At 52.1% G+C, this 16729-nt stretch overlaps 1 protein-coding gene across 1 annotated transcript; it reads right to left on the bottom strand.

Moving 5' to 3' along the window:
• Positions 1 to 7280: 7280 nt before the first annotated feature.
• On the bottom strand, positions 7281 to 16647 carry FAM50A (family with sequence similarity 50 member A). Its single transcript, XM_080652100.1, has 13 exons — positions 16444 to 16647; positions 14544 to 14628; positions 14343 to 14442; positions 13942 to 14087; positions 11159 to 11235; positions 10969 to 11035; positions 10487 to 10548; positions 10182 to 10258; positions 8829 to 8883; positions 8573 to 8621; positions 8405 to 8475; positions 7815 to 7925; positions 7281 to 7642 (listed from the first exon to the last, which is right to left on the bottom strand). Exons 1-13 carry the CDS (start codon positions 16552 to 16554, stop codon positions 7634 to 7636), a joined length of 1020 nt encoding a protein of 339 aa, XP_080508226.1. The 5' UTR covers positions 16555 to 16647; the 3' UTR covers positions 7281 to 7633.
• Between the last annotated feature and the right edge of the window lie 82 nt (positions 16648 to 16729).

The raw sequence follows: 16729 nt of genomic DNA, 5'->3' as shown, positions 1-16729 counted from the left end.
GACTGGATAAAAAGCATACACCTATGGATGAGGACAGTGCGGGGGAGGTAAGGGCAGAGAGTGGGGTGGGAACTGTTGCCAGGGACTGTTTAATGCGTATGGAGTTTCCTTTAGAAGTGATGAAAATGTCCTGGAATTAGACGAAAGTGATGGTTGCATTACATTGTGAATGTACAAAATGCCACCAAATGTGCATTTTTAAATGGTTAATGGTTATTTTTGTTATATGAAATTTTCCTCAGTTGGAAAAATAGAAATATTGTTTTGATCGCTTACTGACTCCAGTGACCACACTAAGAGACCACATGTCCCATCTCAGGTTGCATATATTCCCTGGTGGGAAGTAACAGTACCCTATAGGTGAAGCTCAGGGGAGCCATGATTCTCTCACCTGCTGGTGGGGCTGCAAAATGGGTCAGGCCCCAGGGAAAAGAATTTGCCAATATCTGAAAAATTAATTATGCCGCTTTAAAAAAAGAATGAAGAGGCTCTGCATGCACATATATAGAGAGACATGTTGGAGATTCAAATATATTAAGTGACAAGTACAAACGCTTCTTTGTTGGGGGCATTGTGAGAACTGGGCCAGAGAGCTGGGCAGAGGTGAGGCATCAGCAGGTCCACCCTTTGATGCTGATGTGTGGACCAGGTGAATTTCTGGCCTCTGCAGAACAGATCAAGGTAAACAAGAAAAGATCAGCATCCCCCCTTTTGCTCAGCTACCTCTGTGATGTTTCCTCCCTGCCTCTCCTTCCCCTCCTCCTTCCTTCCCTCCATTCCAGGCCCTGCTCACCTCATGTCTTTGCAAGTGGATCACTCCCTACCCAGTTTTAGAATGGCTGACTTGTCATTCTTGTCAGCTTCGATGTCATCTTTCTATTTCCCTATTGGTTGTTTATTTTTATATATATATTTTATTGATTTTTTACAGAGAGGAAGGGAGAGGGATAGAGAGAAACATCGATGAGAGAGAAACATCAATCAGCTGCCTCCTGCACACCCCCTACTGGGGATGTGCCTGCAACCAAGGTACATGCCCTTGACCGGAATCGAACCTGGGACCCTTGAGTCCGCAGGCCGATGCTCTATCCACTGAGCCAAACTGGTTAGGGCCCTATTGGTTGTTTATACACACACACACACACAAAAAAAAAAAAAAAAAATGAATGAAGCCTGGGCAAGCAAGGTACAGCTGGCCTTCATCTCTCTCTTGTGTCTTTGGGATCTAGCCCAGCACTGGCTTTGGCACACTGGTTTCTAGAAATACTGTTTTGATCGTTTACTGACTCCAGTGACCTCATGAAGTTAGAACATCAGATAGCAGCTCCACAACTGCTCTCTGCAGCCGCCCAACCTTGCCTCTGAGCCTCACATTCATAAGAATCGTAGGTCCCAAGAAGAGAACCCTGGGCTAGACAGTCCCCTCTCCTGGCAGAAACTCAGGGGACAGCTGCAAGAAGCTTGCTCCTGCCGGGCAGGCATGGCTCAGTGGTTGAGCATCATCCTATGAACCAAGAGGTCATAGTTTGGTTCCCGGTCAGGGCACATGCCTGGGTTGCAGGCTTGATCCCCAATGTGGAAAGTGCAGGAGGCAGCTGATCAATGATTCTCTCTCATCATTGATGTTTCTCTCTCTCTCTCTCTCTCTCTCTCTCTCTCTCTCTCTCTCTCTCTCTCTCTCTCTCTTTCCTTCTCCTTTCCTTTCTGAAATCAATAAAAATGTGTATTTTTTAAAAGAAGCTTGCTTTGCCAATGCTCTTCCAGTTTGGCCTTCTGGGCTGCTGCCACAGTCCTCACTTAGGACAAGGGGTCTTCCCTCAGGCCGCCCCCCCCCCCACTGTGGTGCAGCCTTTCCCATCTCTTCACTGGCCACAAGGAAGTAGGTCTCCTTCCCTGACAGTCCTCCTGCCCCTTGATCCTGACCCCAAAGGGCTCCCTTCCGCCTCAGCCCAACCTCCCAGGAACTTAGAGGGGCTTCCAGAAACCAGCTCCTTCTCTGCCAGGACCCAAAATTGGGTCTTAAGAAGCTGGTTTTCCTGAAGGTACGAGGCTGAAGGTGGAAACATCCGCCATTGGATGAGGTGGCTGAGAGGGGCTCATTTCCCTGGGAAGCCTGCTCTTCTGGTGGCTTCTCAAAGAATGCAGGAGGGGGTTGGTGCAGAAGGCCAAACAATCCCCTCTCTAGGGTTCCTGGAACCAAACAAAAGGTCCCATTGAGGTTGCCCAGACTTGTTCATGACCTGAGGTCAGGCCTGGCCACCCCCTCCCGGCTGTGCCCGAGGTGCTCTGGTCTATTTCACCCTCCTCCCTCCTCCAAGTGACCCCAGATGGCCACATCCCAGACCCAGGGCCTGGAAGCCGGAGTGAGAGCCGCTAGCTACCAGCCAGGCCTCCCCAGGCCTTAACTGAACAGAACACAGGGTCCTGCCCTCAGGAGAAGCGCATAAGAGTCTCTGCACCCAGCAAAGCCCACAGGGAGGTGGGGCCAGACCCAGAGCTGGGAAGCTCCCTACCAGCCAACCGCTGTCTCCTTCCCTCTCTCTTTTCTTAAAATAGATTTTTATTGATTTCAGAGAGGGAGAGAGAGGGAGAGAGAGATAGAAACTTCAATGATGAGAGAGAATCAAGGATCGGCTGCCTCCTGCATGCCCCCTGCTGGGGATCAAGTCTGCAACCCGGGCATGTGTCCTGATCAGGAATCAAACCATGACCTCCTGTTTCATAGGTCAAAGCTCAAGCACTGAGCCACGCCGGTAGGGCTCCTGTCCCCTCTCTTGGTGTCAGGCAAGGGGAAGAAGGGCAGGAGCAAGGAGTGGTCAGTTTGCTTTCCTCAGCGTCCTGGAGCCAGGTATGTCTGCCTCAGTTTATCCAAGGGGAATGGGGGAGCAGCCATCTCTAAGCCAGATTCCCACCTTGGGGCCGTGAAAGCCACCCGCCCCAGGGCAGAGCAGTCTGAGCAGGACACTCATAGCAGCCTTCTCTCTTTAATATGTACACTGAGTGGCCAGATTATTACGATCTCTGAACGCGTAATAATCTGGCCACTCAGTGTATATCCTATATAACAAAAGGCTAATATGCAAATTGTCCCCTCGACCAGGAGTTCAACCAGCAGGCAGGCCGGCCAACGGCCCGTGTCCCCTCCCCCTGGCCAGGCTGGCTGGACCCCACCCATGCACGAATTCATGTACTAGGCCTCTAATATATATATACACTAAGTGGCCAGATTATTATGCGTTCAGAGATCATAATAATCTGGCCACTCAGTGTATATTTAAATTGATTTCAGAGAGGAAGGGAGAGGGAGAGAGAGAAACATCAATGATGAGAGAGAATCATTGATCAACTGCCTCCTGCACCCCCCACACTTGGGATCGAGGCCACAACCCAGGCATGTGCCCTAACTGGGCATTGAACTGTGACCTTCTGGTTCATAGGTTGATGCTCTACCTCTGAGCCATGCCAGCCGGGCTCATAGCAGCCTTCTCATGTCGGGACTCAGGAGAGATGCTGGGAAGGGCCCAGAGCAAGGAAGGCCAGGGTGGGTTTGCATAGCTGTGGTAGTGATGTAGGGTAGCTGGGAGCCACAGAACAGCCCTGTCCCATATAGAACAAGCAGCTTAGAGACACAAAAGAAGCCCCAGGGCCTGGGAGGGAGGCCTGGAGTGGAACACCCCTTCCACTCACAGTAAAGAACAACAATGCCACGTTGGTGCCTTGGGGAGGGTGGGCTGGCCGCAGGGACAGCTGGACCTGCCCAGGCTCCTGTGGCTTGTAAATGCCCCCCTTCTCCCTCCACAGACTCACATTCCTGCCCAATCCTCTTCCACCCTCCCATCCCCACCAAACACACACTTTCTTGCCAGACACAAAGACCACAAATACTGTATGATTCCATTTATGTGAAATTTCCAGAATAGAAAATCCACACAGACAGAAAGTAGAGTAGGGTTGCCAGGGGCTGGGGGAAGAGACGGCTAATGGATATGGGGTCTCCTTTTGGGGTGCTGGAAATATTCTGCAACTAGATAGAGGTGATGGTTGCACAACATTGTCAGTGTATGAAATACCCCTGCATTGCACACTTGCAAATAGCTAAAATGGTGAACTTTATGTTATTGTGAATTTTATCTCAAAAATGTATTGTTTTTCTTTTGTTTTTGTTTTTTAAATCCTCACAGGAGGATATCCCTCCATTGATTTTTTAAAATATATTTTATTGATTTTTTACAGAGAGGAAGGGAGAGGGATAGAGAGTTAGAAACATCGATGAGAGAGAAACATCGATCAGCTGCCTCCTGCACGCCCCCTACTGGGGATGTACCCGCAACCCACGTACATGCCCTTGACCGGAATCAAACCTGGGACCCTTCAGTCCGCAGGCTGATGCTCTATCCACTGAGCCAAACCGGTCAGGGCCTTCCATTGATTTTTAGACAGAGTGGGAGGGAGCGGGACAGACACACAGAGAGAGAAAAACATCAATGTGAGAGAGACACATTGATTGGTTGCCTTCTGCACATGCCCCAAACAGGGCCAGGGATCGAGCAACCAGGGTCTGCAACCGAGGCATGTGCCCTTGACCGGAATCGAACTCAGGACCCTTCAGTCTGGAGGCCGATGCTCTATCCACTGAGCCAAACCGGCCTGGACAAAAAAATGTTTGTTTTTTTTTAATAAATCTTTATTGTTCACATTATTACAATTGTTCCTCTTTTTTCCCCATAGCTCCCCTCCACCCGGTTCCCACCCCACCCTCTGCCCTTGCACCCCCCCACTGTCCTCATCCATAGGTGTACGATTTTAGTCCAGTCTCTTCCCGCACCCCCACACCCCTTTCCCCCCGAGAATTATCAGACTACTCCCTTTCTATGCCCCTCATTCTATTATATTCACCAGTTTATTCTGTTCATCAGATTTTTTATTCACTTGATTTTTAGATTCACTTGTTGATAGACATGTATTAGTTGTTCATAATTTTTATCTTTACCTTTTTCTTCTTCTTCCTCTTCTTTAAGAATACCTTTCAGCATTTCACATAATACTGGTTTGGCAGTGATGAACTCCTTTAGCTTTTTCTTATCTGTGAAGCTCTTTATCTGCCCTTCAATTCTGAATGATAGCTTTGCTGGGTAGAGTAATATTGGTTGTAGGTTCTTGCTATTCATCACTTTGAATATTTCTTGCCACTCCCATCTGGCCTGCATAGTTTCTGTTAAGAAATCAGCTGACAATCGTATGGGTGCTCCCTTGTAAGTAATTAACTGTTTTTCTCTTGCTGCTTTTAATATTCTCTCTTTGTCTTTTGCTCTTGGCATTTTAATTATGATGTGTCTTGGTGTGGTCCTCTTTGGATTCCTTTTGTTTGGGGTTCCGTGCACTTCCTGGACTTATAAGTCTATTTCTTTCACCAGGTGGGAGAAGTTTTCGGTCATTATTTCTTCAAATAGGTTTTCAGTATCTTGCTCTCTCTCTTCTTCTGGCACCCCATAATTCTGATGTTAGTACGCTTGAAGTTGTCACAGAGGCTCCTTACACTATCTTCATATTTTTGGATTCTTTTTTCTTTTTGCTTTTCCAGTTGAGTGTTTTTTGCTTCTTTGTATTTCAAATCTTTGACTTGATTCTGGCGGTCCTATAGTCTGCTGTTAGATTTCTGTATAATATTTTTTTATTTCAGTCAGTGTATGCTTAATTTCTAGTTGGTCCTTTTTCATATCCTCAAGGGTCTCGCTAAATTTATCGGCCTTTTCTAGGATATTCTTGAAAAACCTTATAACCGTGGTTTTGAACTCTATATCCAGTCGTTTGCTTTCCTCCATTTCTTTCATTTGTGATCTGTTTCTTTGTCTCCGCATTTTGGCTGCTTCCCTGAGTTGGTAGAGTAGCTTTGTGTGCTAGGTGTCCTATAGGGCCCAGTGGCTCAGCCTCCCCAGTTACCTGAGGTGGACACTCTTGGTGCACCCCTTAGTGGGCTGTGTGCACAGTCTTGTTGTAGTTAAGCCTTGATTGTTGTTGGTATCACTGGGAGGAATTGACCTCCAGGCCAATTGGCTGTGAGGATCAGCTGTGTCTACTCTGGGAGAACTGCTGTGCTAGAGACACCCTTATGAGACAAGGCTTGCAAAAACCTCTGAGCTCAGCTTGGATGGGGTGGAGTCTCAGGGTGGAGCAGACAGCATTGGTTTCCCATCAGCCCTGCCCTAATAGGCCCCTGTGTCTCAGTGTCTCATGGTAATTGCTGCAAGCACCTCTGAGAGAAAGCCGCCCTCAAGTTCCGCCCGCTGCTAGACAGTCCAGTTTCTCCCCGAATGAGCCTGGGTCCCCAGAATCTCACCCGGAACTGGAGTTCAGTGCAGTCGGGAGCTTTTGTCTTCCTCCCGCTTGAGAAAGCCAGCCGCATACTCAGTTGCCCACCCTCTCCACACACACGCGCCTCGGTACCTCTGCCTCCTGCAGCTCGTCTGAGTCTCAGTGTGCTTTTCTCTTTCCTGACAGTCCAGTTTCACCCCGTATGAGTTTGGGTCCCCAGAGTCTTGCCCGGAACTATAGTTCAGTGCAGTCGGGAGCTTTTGTCTCCCTCCCACTTGAGAAAGACAGCCACATACTCAGTTGTCTGCCCTCTCCACGTGCGCACCTCGGTACCTCTGCCTCCTGCAGCTCCTCTGAGTCTCAGTGTGCTTTTCTCTTTCCTGACAGTCCAGTTTCACCCCGTATGAGTCTGGGTCCCCAGAGTCTCGCCTGGAACTGGAGTTCAGTGCAGTCAGGAGCTTTTGTCTCCCTCCTGCTCAGTACCTTTGCCTCCTGCAGCTCCTCTGAGTCTCAGCGTGCTTTTCTCTTTCCTGACAGTCCAGTTTCACCCCGTATGAGTCTGGGTCCCCAAAGTCTCACCTGGAACTGGAGTTCAGCACAGTCGGGAGCTTTTGTCTCCCTCCCCTTGAGAAAGCCAGATGTGCACTCAGTTGCCAGTCCTCTCTGCGTGCACGTCTTAGTACCTCTGCCTCCTGCAGCTCCTCTGAGTCTCAGTGTGCTTTTCTCTTCTTCTAGTTGTAGAATTTCCACTCAGCCAGCCTTCCTGTGGTTCTGGATGATGTCCGTTTTGTCTTTTAGTTGTAGTTTTGAAATTGTTCTGCGAGGCAGCAGTTTAGGTGTTTACCTATGCCGCCATCTTGGTGTCTCCTCAAAAATGTGTTTTTTAAATAAAACACAGTATAGGTGCTCTGACTCTGACATGTGCATTTCTTTTTTTTTCTTTTTCTTTTTTTAATATATTTTTTATTGATTTCAGAGAGGAAGGGAGAGGGAGAGATAGAAACATCGATGAGAGAGAATCACTGATCAGCTGCCTCCTGAATGCCCCACATTAGGGATCGAGTCCACAACCTGGGCATGTGCCCTGACCAGGGATGGAATTGTAACCTCCTGGTTCATAGGTCGACATTCAACTACTGAGCCATACCGGCTGGGCACAACTTCTTTATTGCAAAGGAAAAAGCAGTAACTGACAGCATCAGGGGCAGGGGATGATCGGTGACATCACAGGATGGGGGAGCTGGGCTTCTCGAGTCCTGGAGACCTGGGCAGTGGGGAGACTGGAGGGGATTGAGGGAGCAAGCCTGCTCCACCTCTGCATTCACCGGATCTGGTGTAAGGACAAAGGGACAGAGAAGGGAAGCCGAGCTGAGTGGGGTGGGCTGGCCTATCGCTGTGGCCCCCTAGCAGAACAGTGTAGCCCACCCCAGCCAGGCCAGCACCCAGCCCCCAGCTCCCACTGACCAGCCCAGTACCAGGCCACCCCGGCGGGGCTTTCTTACTGTGTATTTGTCCCACTTCTTCTCGGGGTCATAGGGTTCCCAGCGGCTGGCAGGGAAGATGTGCTTGTTCTTCTCGTACCAGCTCCTTAGCACCACCTTGCCCGCATGTGACTGAGGAAGGGAGAAGGGTTAGCCAGGCCTTGTGCTCAAGGTCACCCAGGGACCTCACTTCTCTCTCTCTTTTTAATATTTATTGTTGAAAGTATTACATATGGCCCCTATTTTTCCCCATTGACCCCTTCTAGCCGCCCCCCCCCGCCCCAGGTCTTCATGACCCTATTGTGTGTGTCCATGGGTTATGCATATATGCATACAAGGTCTTTGGCTGATCTCTTCCCATCCACCCACCCTCCCCAACCTGCCCTCCAATATTCTGAAGTATATTCTATGCTTCCATGTCTCTGGATCCACTCCATTCATCAGTTTATTTTGTACATTAGATTCCACATATGAGTGAGAGCATGTGATACTTGTCTTTCTCTGACTGGCTTATTTCACCTAGCATGATACTCTCCAGGGCCTGACTTCTCCACTTCTCTTCCATCCACTGCTCCTCCCTCCCCTGGCCCAGCGCCCCTGCACCCCCGTACCTCGTCCTTCTCCACAGTAGCATCGCTGAGCAGCCGCACATCATCGTGAACATCGAAATTGAAGAGTGGGCCTACGGGGAGAAGCAGCCAGCCCACCTTCAGGCTGCTGCCCTGAGATGTTCGGGCGAGTTGCTGGGGAAGGTGAGGGGCTGGGCCGGGTGCACTCACCACTCTTCCCTCGGGCCTTGGTGACGATGAAATCGTAGAAGCTGTGGTGCTAGGAGCCAAGGACAGGAAAGACATGGCTGATGACCCATCCCAGCCTCTCCCACATGCAGGCTGGATGCAGGCACAGCTATCAACACTGCGCTCCCCAGCCCGAGCCAAAGCCCAGAGCAGAGCAGACTGTCCTACAAAGCCCCCAGGCAGGCCAATGCCCGCCACCCCTCCACATGCCAGGGCTGTGGGAAGAGAGGGGACTCACGTGGGGTATTATGAGGTCCTCCTTGATGTACATGAGTTGCTCCACCCCTGCTGACCTGAGGGAGAAAGGCAGGAGGGCACGGATGGATGAAGCAGCAGCCAGCCAAGGAGACCAGTGCTGGAGCTGGGAGGCAACCCCGACTGCTTTGAGGCTGGCTACTAGGTTTGGTGAGCCCAGGAGTAGCACCCACTATCCCCCACATCTGGGCTAAAGAGCAAAGGCCCATGCTCCCACCTAAGCTATGTGTGGTGAAAGGGATGGAAAAAGAATCCTGTCCGGCCAGCGTGGCTCAGTGGTTGAGTGTTGACCTATGAACCAGGAAGTCACGGTTCAATTCCTAGTCAGGGCACATGCCTGGGTTGTGGGCTCCATCCCCAGTGTGGGATGTGCAGGAGGCAGCCAATCAATGATTCGCTCTCATCATTGATGTTTCTCTCTCCCTCTCCCTTCCTCTCTAAAATCAATAAAAATATATTCAAAATAGCCCTAACCGGTTTGGCTCAGTGGATAGAGCGTTGGCCTGCAGACTGAAAGATCCCAGGTTCGATTCTGGTCAAGGGCATGTACCTGGGTTGCGGGCACATCCCCAGTGGGAGGTGTGCAGGAGGCAGCTGATCAATGATTCTCTCTCATCGATGTTTCTAACTCTCTATCCCTCTCCCTTCCTCTCTGTAAAAAATCAATAAAATATATTTAAAAATATATATATATATATTCAAAATAAATTTTAAAAATATCTATATATATAAAAGCCTAAGCGACTGACCACCAGAAAACCTGAACAACCAAACGACAGGTTGTTATGATGTATACTGACCACCAGGAGGCAGATGCTCAATGCAGGAGCTGCCCCCTGGTGATCAGTGTGCTCCCACAGCGAGAACACTGCTCAGCTGACAGAGGGGCACCAAATGCAGGGCTCACGGCTGGTGAGCGCCAGGCGAGCACCACTGCGGCGGTGCAAGCCTCTCCTGATTGGGACTGACTGGGCGCGAGCACGTGGCAGGCACAGCGGGGCTGACATGAACAGGAGCCACAGGCAGGAACGGCAGGTGGCCTTGGACTGCTGGTTTCAGCCCGATCCCTGTAGGCCACACTGAGGGACCCCACTGGTGCACAAATCCGTGCACCGGACCTCTAGTATATATATAAAGAATCCCGACCCTCTTTTCAGTAGCACAGTGCCGCATGCCACTTTTGTACACAGGGAGCAGTCATCCTGGTGAGCCACAAGCAGCAGACACCACTTGGGGCTTCTGGTACCAGGGCTGGGACAGCAGGCACATACATGTTCACACATGCACACACACATATACATGTTCACACATGCTCACACCTGCACATACACCCTACCTGAGCTCACTGAAGTCTTTGCGCAGGATCTCAAGCGCCTTCTGCAGGAACTGCTGCATAGTGTTGCCTTTTTTCATCTGCATGAGGTCAGAGCCGGCACCCAGGATACCAGAGAGTTGGAAGGGAAAGATGGGACCCCGGAGCTGTCACTATCGCAGGTGGCCAGGCCCTCTTCCCTGCTCCCCCCAGGATACCCAGGGGCCACCCACAGGAAGGGACCTGCAGGTTCCAAAACCAGGATTGCAGCTCCTCCTCACTGAATCTGAGGAGCACAGGGCGTGGGCTGCAGGCCCCACACTGCCCACCTTGACTGTCCGCCGGTGCCCAGAGCCATCCCAGTAACTGAAGGTGATTTCAATTTCCTCACCTACAAAGCAGAATTGCCACTTAGTCTCCAGAACCATGAGTTTCCAGCCCCCGCAAGCTCCCTGGGGCTTAGCCTCCAGCCCAGGGCTCTCACTGGCCCAGCACCCCAGGCTGGGCCATGCAGGTCCCACTTGGTGAGCACTCACTCTTTTTGTTTGTTTGTTAATCCTCAATGAGGATATTTTCCATTGATTTTTAGAGAGAGTGGAAGGGAGGGGGAGAGGCACAGAGAGAGAAACATCGATGTGAGAGAGACACATCAATTGGTTGCCTCCCACATGCGCCCTCACCGGGGCTGGGGATTGGGGATCGAGCCTGAACCGAAGTACATGTCTTTGACCGGAAATGACCCCACAATCCTTCAGTTCCTGGGCGGATGCTCTATCCACTGAGTCAAACCAGCTAGGGCATGAGCACTCACTCTTGATCTTCTCCTGCTTGGCTTCCCACTCTTGCCGCAGCTCTTCCCGGAGCCGATTCTCCTCCTCCTGGGAGAAGAAAGGTATACAGGGAGGATGCCCCAGGCTGCTCAGAGGGCATGCAGGACCCCACTCCTTGAGCAAAAGCCTCTGCCAAGGTCAGGGCCAGGGCTGGGGTCAGGCTGCTTGTACCTCGCGGTCGCGGTCAGGCAAAAAGCTTGTGTCCACATCTGGGTTCTTCCCCAATTTCCTCTTCTTCGTGGGGATCTCTGGAGCCAAAGGAAACACAGAGGTCAGCTACGCGATGGGTCCTGGACCTTTGTTGCTTGGGGCCCAGCTCAAACGCCACCTCCTTGGAGGCTTCCTAGACCACCCTGGCTGGGACACATTGCCCTCTGCTCCCAGCCTCAGCAGCCTGCACTGCCAGCTGGGACTACAGGTTCCACATGCATATGCACACACATGCGCATGCACATATACATGTACTATGTTCTTGTTCCATCAGCTGTGACCTGATGGCATTTGGGCCAGTGTCTGAGGGAGCAAAGGCTCCACTGCATTGGATGGGTAGGGCATCCACAGAGGAGTGGGTGCTTGGGGGAGGGCCCCCTCTGTTCCAGGAGCTGCGCTCATCACAGTCACATATCTTTTTTTAAATTGATTTTTTGAGAGAATGAGAGAGAGAAAGGGAGAGGGAAAAAGAGAAAGAGAGAGAGAGAAACATTGATTTGTTGTTCCACTTATTTATGCATTCATTAGTTGATTCGTTTTTTTTTCTTTTTTTAATATATTTTATTGATATTTTACAGAGAGGAAGGGAGAGGGATAGAGAGCTAGAAACATCGATGAGAGAGAAACATCGATCAGCTGCCTCCTGCATACCTCCTACTGGAGATGTGCCCGCAACCAAGGTACATGCCCTTGACCAGAATCGAACCCGGGACCCTTCAGTCCGCAGGCTGACACTCTATCCACTGAGCCAAACCGGTTTCGGCCAGTTGATTAGTTTTTTAAAAAGTATTTTTATTGATTTCAGAGAGGAAGGGAGAGACAGAAACATCAATAATGAGAGAGAATCATTGATCGCCTGCCTCCTGCACGCCCCACATTGATGATGGAGCCCGCAACCCGGGCATGTACCCTGACCAGCAATCAAAGTGTGACCTCCTGGTTCATAGGTAGATGCTCAACCACTGAGCCACGCCAGCTGGGCCATTAGTTGATTCTTGTATGTGCCCTGATAAGGCATCGAACCGACAAGCTTGGTGTATCGAGATGTCACTCTAACCAACTCAGCTATCTGGCCAGGTCCCACAGCCACATATCTGTTGTCTCATCTAATCCTCACAACAGCCCCCAAAGTGCATGATATTCCTTTTTCCCATTCACAGCTAACTGGGAGAAGGGAAGGAAAAGCCAGCCTTGCCAACATCCTGGACTCTGGGACTCAGATTCCCCAACTGGGACGTGAACTAAAACGGTGGTTCTTCAACCTGCTGGTCTTAGCACCCTTGACACTCTTACAAGAGTGACCTCCTGGTTCATAGGTCGACGCTCAAACAACTGAGCCACACCGCCCAGGGCAACAGTGCCCTGCTTTTGTCCGCCTGTCTTGACCCTGGCCCGGCATGGAGCAGGTGCAGGGCACATGGGGCCCCCATGCTGGCTTTGTCCTTGTTCCCCAGCCTTTCTAAGTTGTCCCTACAGCCCCTCATTTCCTCAGCTGAGACCTGCACTGCCCCATAAGTAGCCACTGAATTTCTGTGGCTGTCAATTTACATTGAAATTAACCAAACACAATTTAACAACTTAGTACCCCAGTCACACAAGCCACACGCTCAATGGCCACCTGGCAGCACAGACATTTCCATCTATGTTAATAAAAGCCTAGGTGGTCCTCACGCCCTCGCGTGCGATGCTGCCACAAAGATGGCCTCATGCACAGCAGAGGCGGGGCCCAGCGGCCACTCAGCGCAGGGAGGCCTGGGGGTCCCGTGGCTCCATGTGGTGTGGAGAAGGCCGGTCCCGGCAGAGGAGGCAGGTCGTGGCAGGGGAGGGCAGTTGGGGGTGATCAGGCTGGCAGGGGAGGGCAGTTAGGGGCAATCCGGCCAGCAGGGGAGCAGTTAGGTGTCAATCAGGCCAGCAGGGGAGCAGTTAGGAGGTGATCAGGCTGGCAGGCAGAAGCAGTTAGGGGCAATCAGGCAGGCAGGCAGGCAGGCAAGCGGTTAGGAGGCAGTGGTCCCAGATTGTGAGAGGGATGTCTGACTGTCGGTTTAGGCCTGATCCCACAGGGATCCCTGAGGGGTCCCAGATTGGAGAGGGTGCAGGCCGGGCTGAGGGACAAACCCCCCTCCCACCCACCCCACCCCCGTGCACAAATTTCGTGCGCCGGGCCTCTAGTCATCACAGAAAGTTCTACCAGCCAGCCTGATCTAGACCATTCTCTCCCATCCTTGGTCCATCCTTCATGGTACCTACAGCAGCTTGCTCTGGCAGCGTCTTGCACTGAAGACCCCATGCCCCTGTACAGGCTCACACGACTGGCTCTGACTTACTGCCATTGAAGGCAAGCCCCCACCCCAACTCAGCTTTTTAAAAAATATTTTTAAATATATTTTTAAAATTGATTTCAGAGAGGAAGGGAGAGGGAGAGAGAAACATCAATAATGAGAGAGAATCACTGATCAGCTGCCTCTCGCAGGCCCACAACACGGGCATGTGCCCTTGACTGGAATTGAACCTGGGACCCTTCAGTCCACAGGCTGACGCTCTATCCACTGAACCAAGCAGGCTAGGGCTCTACACAGTGCAGACTTGGCTCTTTCTCTCCTGCCCTGACATGTGAAGTTCGGGACCATAAACACAATGGGCAATTGAAGCTGGGTGGTGGATGTGCTGCTTCACTCTAGAGCTAGAAACCTGGGACAGAGTGCTGCAGGCAGGGCGCCTCCCTGGTGCCCCTAGCCTGCCCTCACCTTCTCTTTCCAACTCCTCCTCATCCATGGTCTCTTCCTCCTCCTCTTCATCCAATTCCTCCTCTTCCTCCAGCGTGAAAGACAAGCTGGAGATCTTCCGCTTGGCCTCCTTCTTGCGCTCCTTCTCTCGCAGCTTCTCCAGCTTCCTGTGAGGCATGGATAGCCATCATCACCACATCCTCACCTGAGGCCCCTTCCATGAGCCAGAACCACCTATGGGCTCAGTGTAGGCCCATGGGGTACAGACCCTGAGGAGTCCTACTGCCCTGGGTCACTTCAAGTTCATGGGCAGTGCTCTGATTAGGACACAAGGGTCCCTGTTCAAGATGCAGGAGCCAGCATGACCCAATTCCATGCGCTAGCTACACCTCGGCAGGGGGCTGCCGGCACAGAGGACTCACAGCTGCAGCTCCTTTGACTGCTCCTTCTTGGCCAGCTGCTTCTCCCGTTCCTTCACCAGTGCCTCCTGCTTGGCCTTCATGTCATTCAGGGTCACAAGTCCTGTGAGGCCAGGAGACACGGGGGTAAGGATCGGCCACCCAGAGCCAGCAAAACAACAGTCCCCTGGGTCCAGGAGAGGGTGACACTCATGTTTTGCTTACCCACAGTGCTAGACTTGAGCTCTGCCTCTACCGCATCGTAGTGCGCAGAGAACTTCTTGTCAATGTTGGATTTCATTATGTTCTCCTGTAGGGGAGGGAGAGTGGCGGTGAGGGCCACCCACCACGCCACGGTGGAAGTGGGGACCTGGGCCTGGGTTCCAGTCCCAGATCTGCTCCTGGCCTATAGTGTGACCTTGGCAAAAACACGTCCCCTTTCCTCAGTGGATGGAACTTTCCACAGGGCTGCGAGAGGCTCTTTCAGTGCTGAGGGAGCTAAATGGGGTTGTTTTCCTGTGACCTCTGAGCTGCTCTGGCCCCTCCAGACCTACCCTTGGGGACCAGAGCTCCCTCAGTACCCTAGATCCATGGGTTCTACCTGCCTTTTTAATTTTTTTTTTTTTTTTGATTTTAGAGAGAGGGAGGGAAAGAGAGAAACATCTATTAGTTGCCTGCTGCATGTTCCCCAACCAGGAATCAAACCCTCAACCTAGGTATGTGCCCTGTCCAGGAATCGAACCCCCCACCTTTGGGTGTACAGGGCAATGCTCCAACCAACTGAGCCACATCAGCCAGGGCCATACCCAGCTTTTAAAAAATATATATATTTTTTAATGATTTCAGGGTGGAAGGAGAGGGAGAGAAACATCAATGATGAGAATCCATTGATTGGCTGCCTCCTATACTCCCCACACTGGGGATCAAGCAACCTGGGAATGTGCCCTGACCGGGAATGGAACCGTGACCTCCTGGTTCATAGGTCGATGCTCAACCACTGAGCTACACTGCCCGGGCGATACCCAGCTTTTTTTTTTTTTTAATATATTTTATTGATATTTTACAGAGAGGAAGAGAGAGGGATAGAGAGCTAGAAACATCGATGAGAGAGAAACATTGATCAGCTGCCTCCTGCACACCTCCCCCCGGAGATGTGCCCGCAACCAAGGTACATGCCCTTGACCGGAATCGAACCCGGGACCCTTCAGTCCGCAGGCCGACGCTCTTTCCACTGAGCCAAACCGGTTTCGGCGATACCCAGCTTTTCAGATGAAGCTCTGGAGACCCAAGTCAAGGGGTGACAGGAGTGTGAAGAGTGGCCAAGAGACCTCGTCCCTCACTGAGCAATATGGCTCCCTCTCAGCTCCAGATGCTGCCAACAGCTTCCCATGAGGCCTCCTCGCTCCAGCTCAGCCCCATCCCACATAGGTCCCTCTCTCTCTAGCCAGTGGCCTCCGGAGGAGGTGGCCAGCAGAGAAATGTATCTCTGGCTGGCCAGAGAGTCAGCACTGAGTGGGGCATGAACAGAGAGGCCTCAGCATAAGGGTTTTTGCTTGGGCCCGGCTTCCATGGTAAAGAAGGTAGGAGCCTGCTTGCCCCTCATGTCCTGAATTCCAAAGGAAGAGGCTACTGCAAAGGCCCAAAGGCGGGGGTGGAGGGAGAACAACTCCTTCCTTCCTGACCTCCCACTCACTGAAGGCCTTTGTGACCTGCTAGCACCCCTGATGCTTGAGCCTACCTTTGTTGCAGGGCAAAGGGCTCTGGAAAGAGCCTCACCAACTGGTGGATTGGCCTGGACCTGCGGGGCCTGCCCTTCCTGGGACCCATTGGCTCAGGGCACAGACCTAACTCTCAGGGCTGAGGGGCCAGAGCCAGGATGCTCTGTGCCTGCGAGGGGCTCCCCAATGTGACCAATAGAACCACTGTCTGTTGGAGGCTTGTCACAAGCTAGGTCGGCTCAGCCTTCTGGGCCCACTTTACAGATGAGCAGACAATCGCCGGCTCGCTTCTAACCCTTGCTGGAGGTCAGCAAGCAAGGGTCTCCCTCCCGGGGTCGCGAGGGGCCCCAGGGGGCCGGGGCAGTGTGCAGCGCGCATGCTCTGTGGCGGCCCCGCCCAGCCCGCACCTCGGTGATCCGCTGCTTCATCTGCTCCATCTGCTCCCGCTGCTTCTCCCGCTTTTTCATCAGGTGCATGGCGCGGCCCGCCTCGCTCGCAGCGCCCTTGTACTGAGCCATGGTGGCAGCGGCAGCAGCAGCAGCGAAGACAGCGACAGTAGCCTGGCAAAGTCGCCGGCTGCCGTGCAGTCAGCAGACGCCCGCGCGCGCTGTGACGTCTCCCAACAGGGAACGCACGGGCGCCCCGCCACGCCCAGAGCAGCGCCAGCCACCCCCACCACGTGACCCCCGGAGG

The sequence above is a fragment of the Plecotus auritus genome, assembly GCF_963455305.1.
Source record: "Plecotus auritus genome assembly, chromosome: X".
Classification (NCBI taxonomy): domain Eukaryota; kingdom Metazoa; phylum Chordata; class Mammalia; order Chiroptera; family Vespertilionidae; genus Plecotus; species Plecotus auritus.
This window is presented reverse-complemented; position numbering and strand designations above follow the sequence as displayed.

Coding starts and splice junctions, on each gene's coding strand:
- FAM50A (XM_080652100.1), bottom strand. CDS start 16,554: ATGGCTCAGTACAAGGGCGCTGCGAGCGAGGCGGGCCGCGCCATGCAC. Junction 11,236..13,941: donor GGAGGAGTTGGAAAGAGAAG/GTGAGGGCAGGC, acceptor CTTTGGCTCCAG/AGATCCCCACGAAGAAGAGG. Junction 8,622..8,828: donor AGGACCTCATAATACCCCAC/GTGAGTCCCCTC, acceptor CTTGGCTCCTAG/CACCACAGCTTCTACGATTT.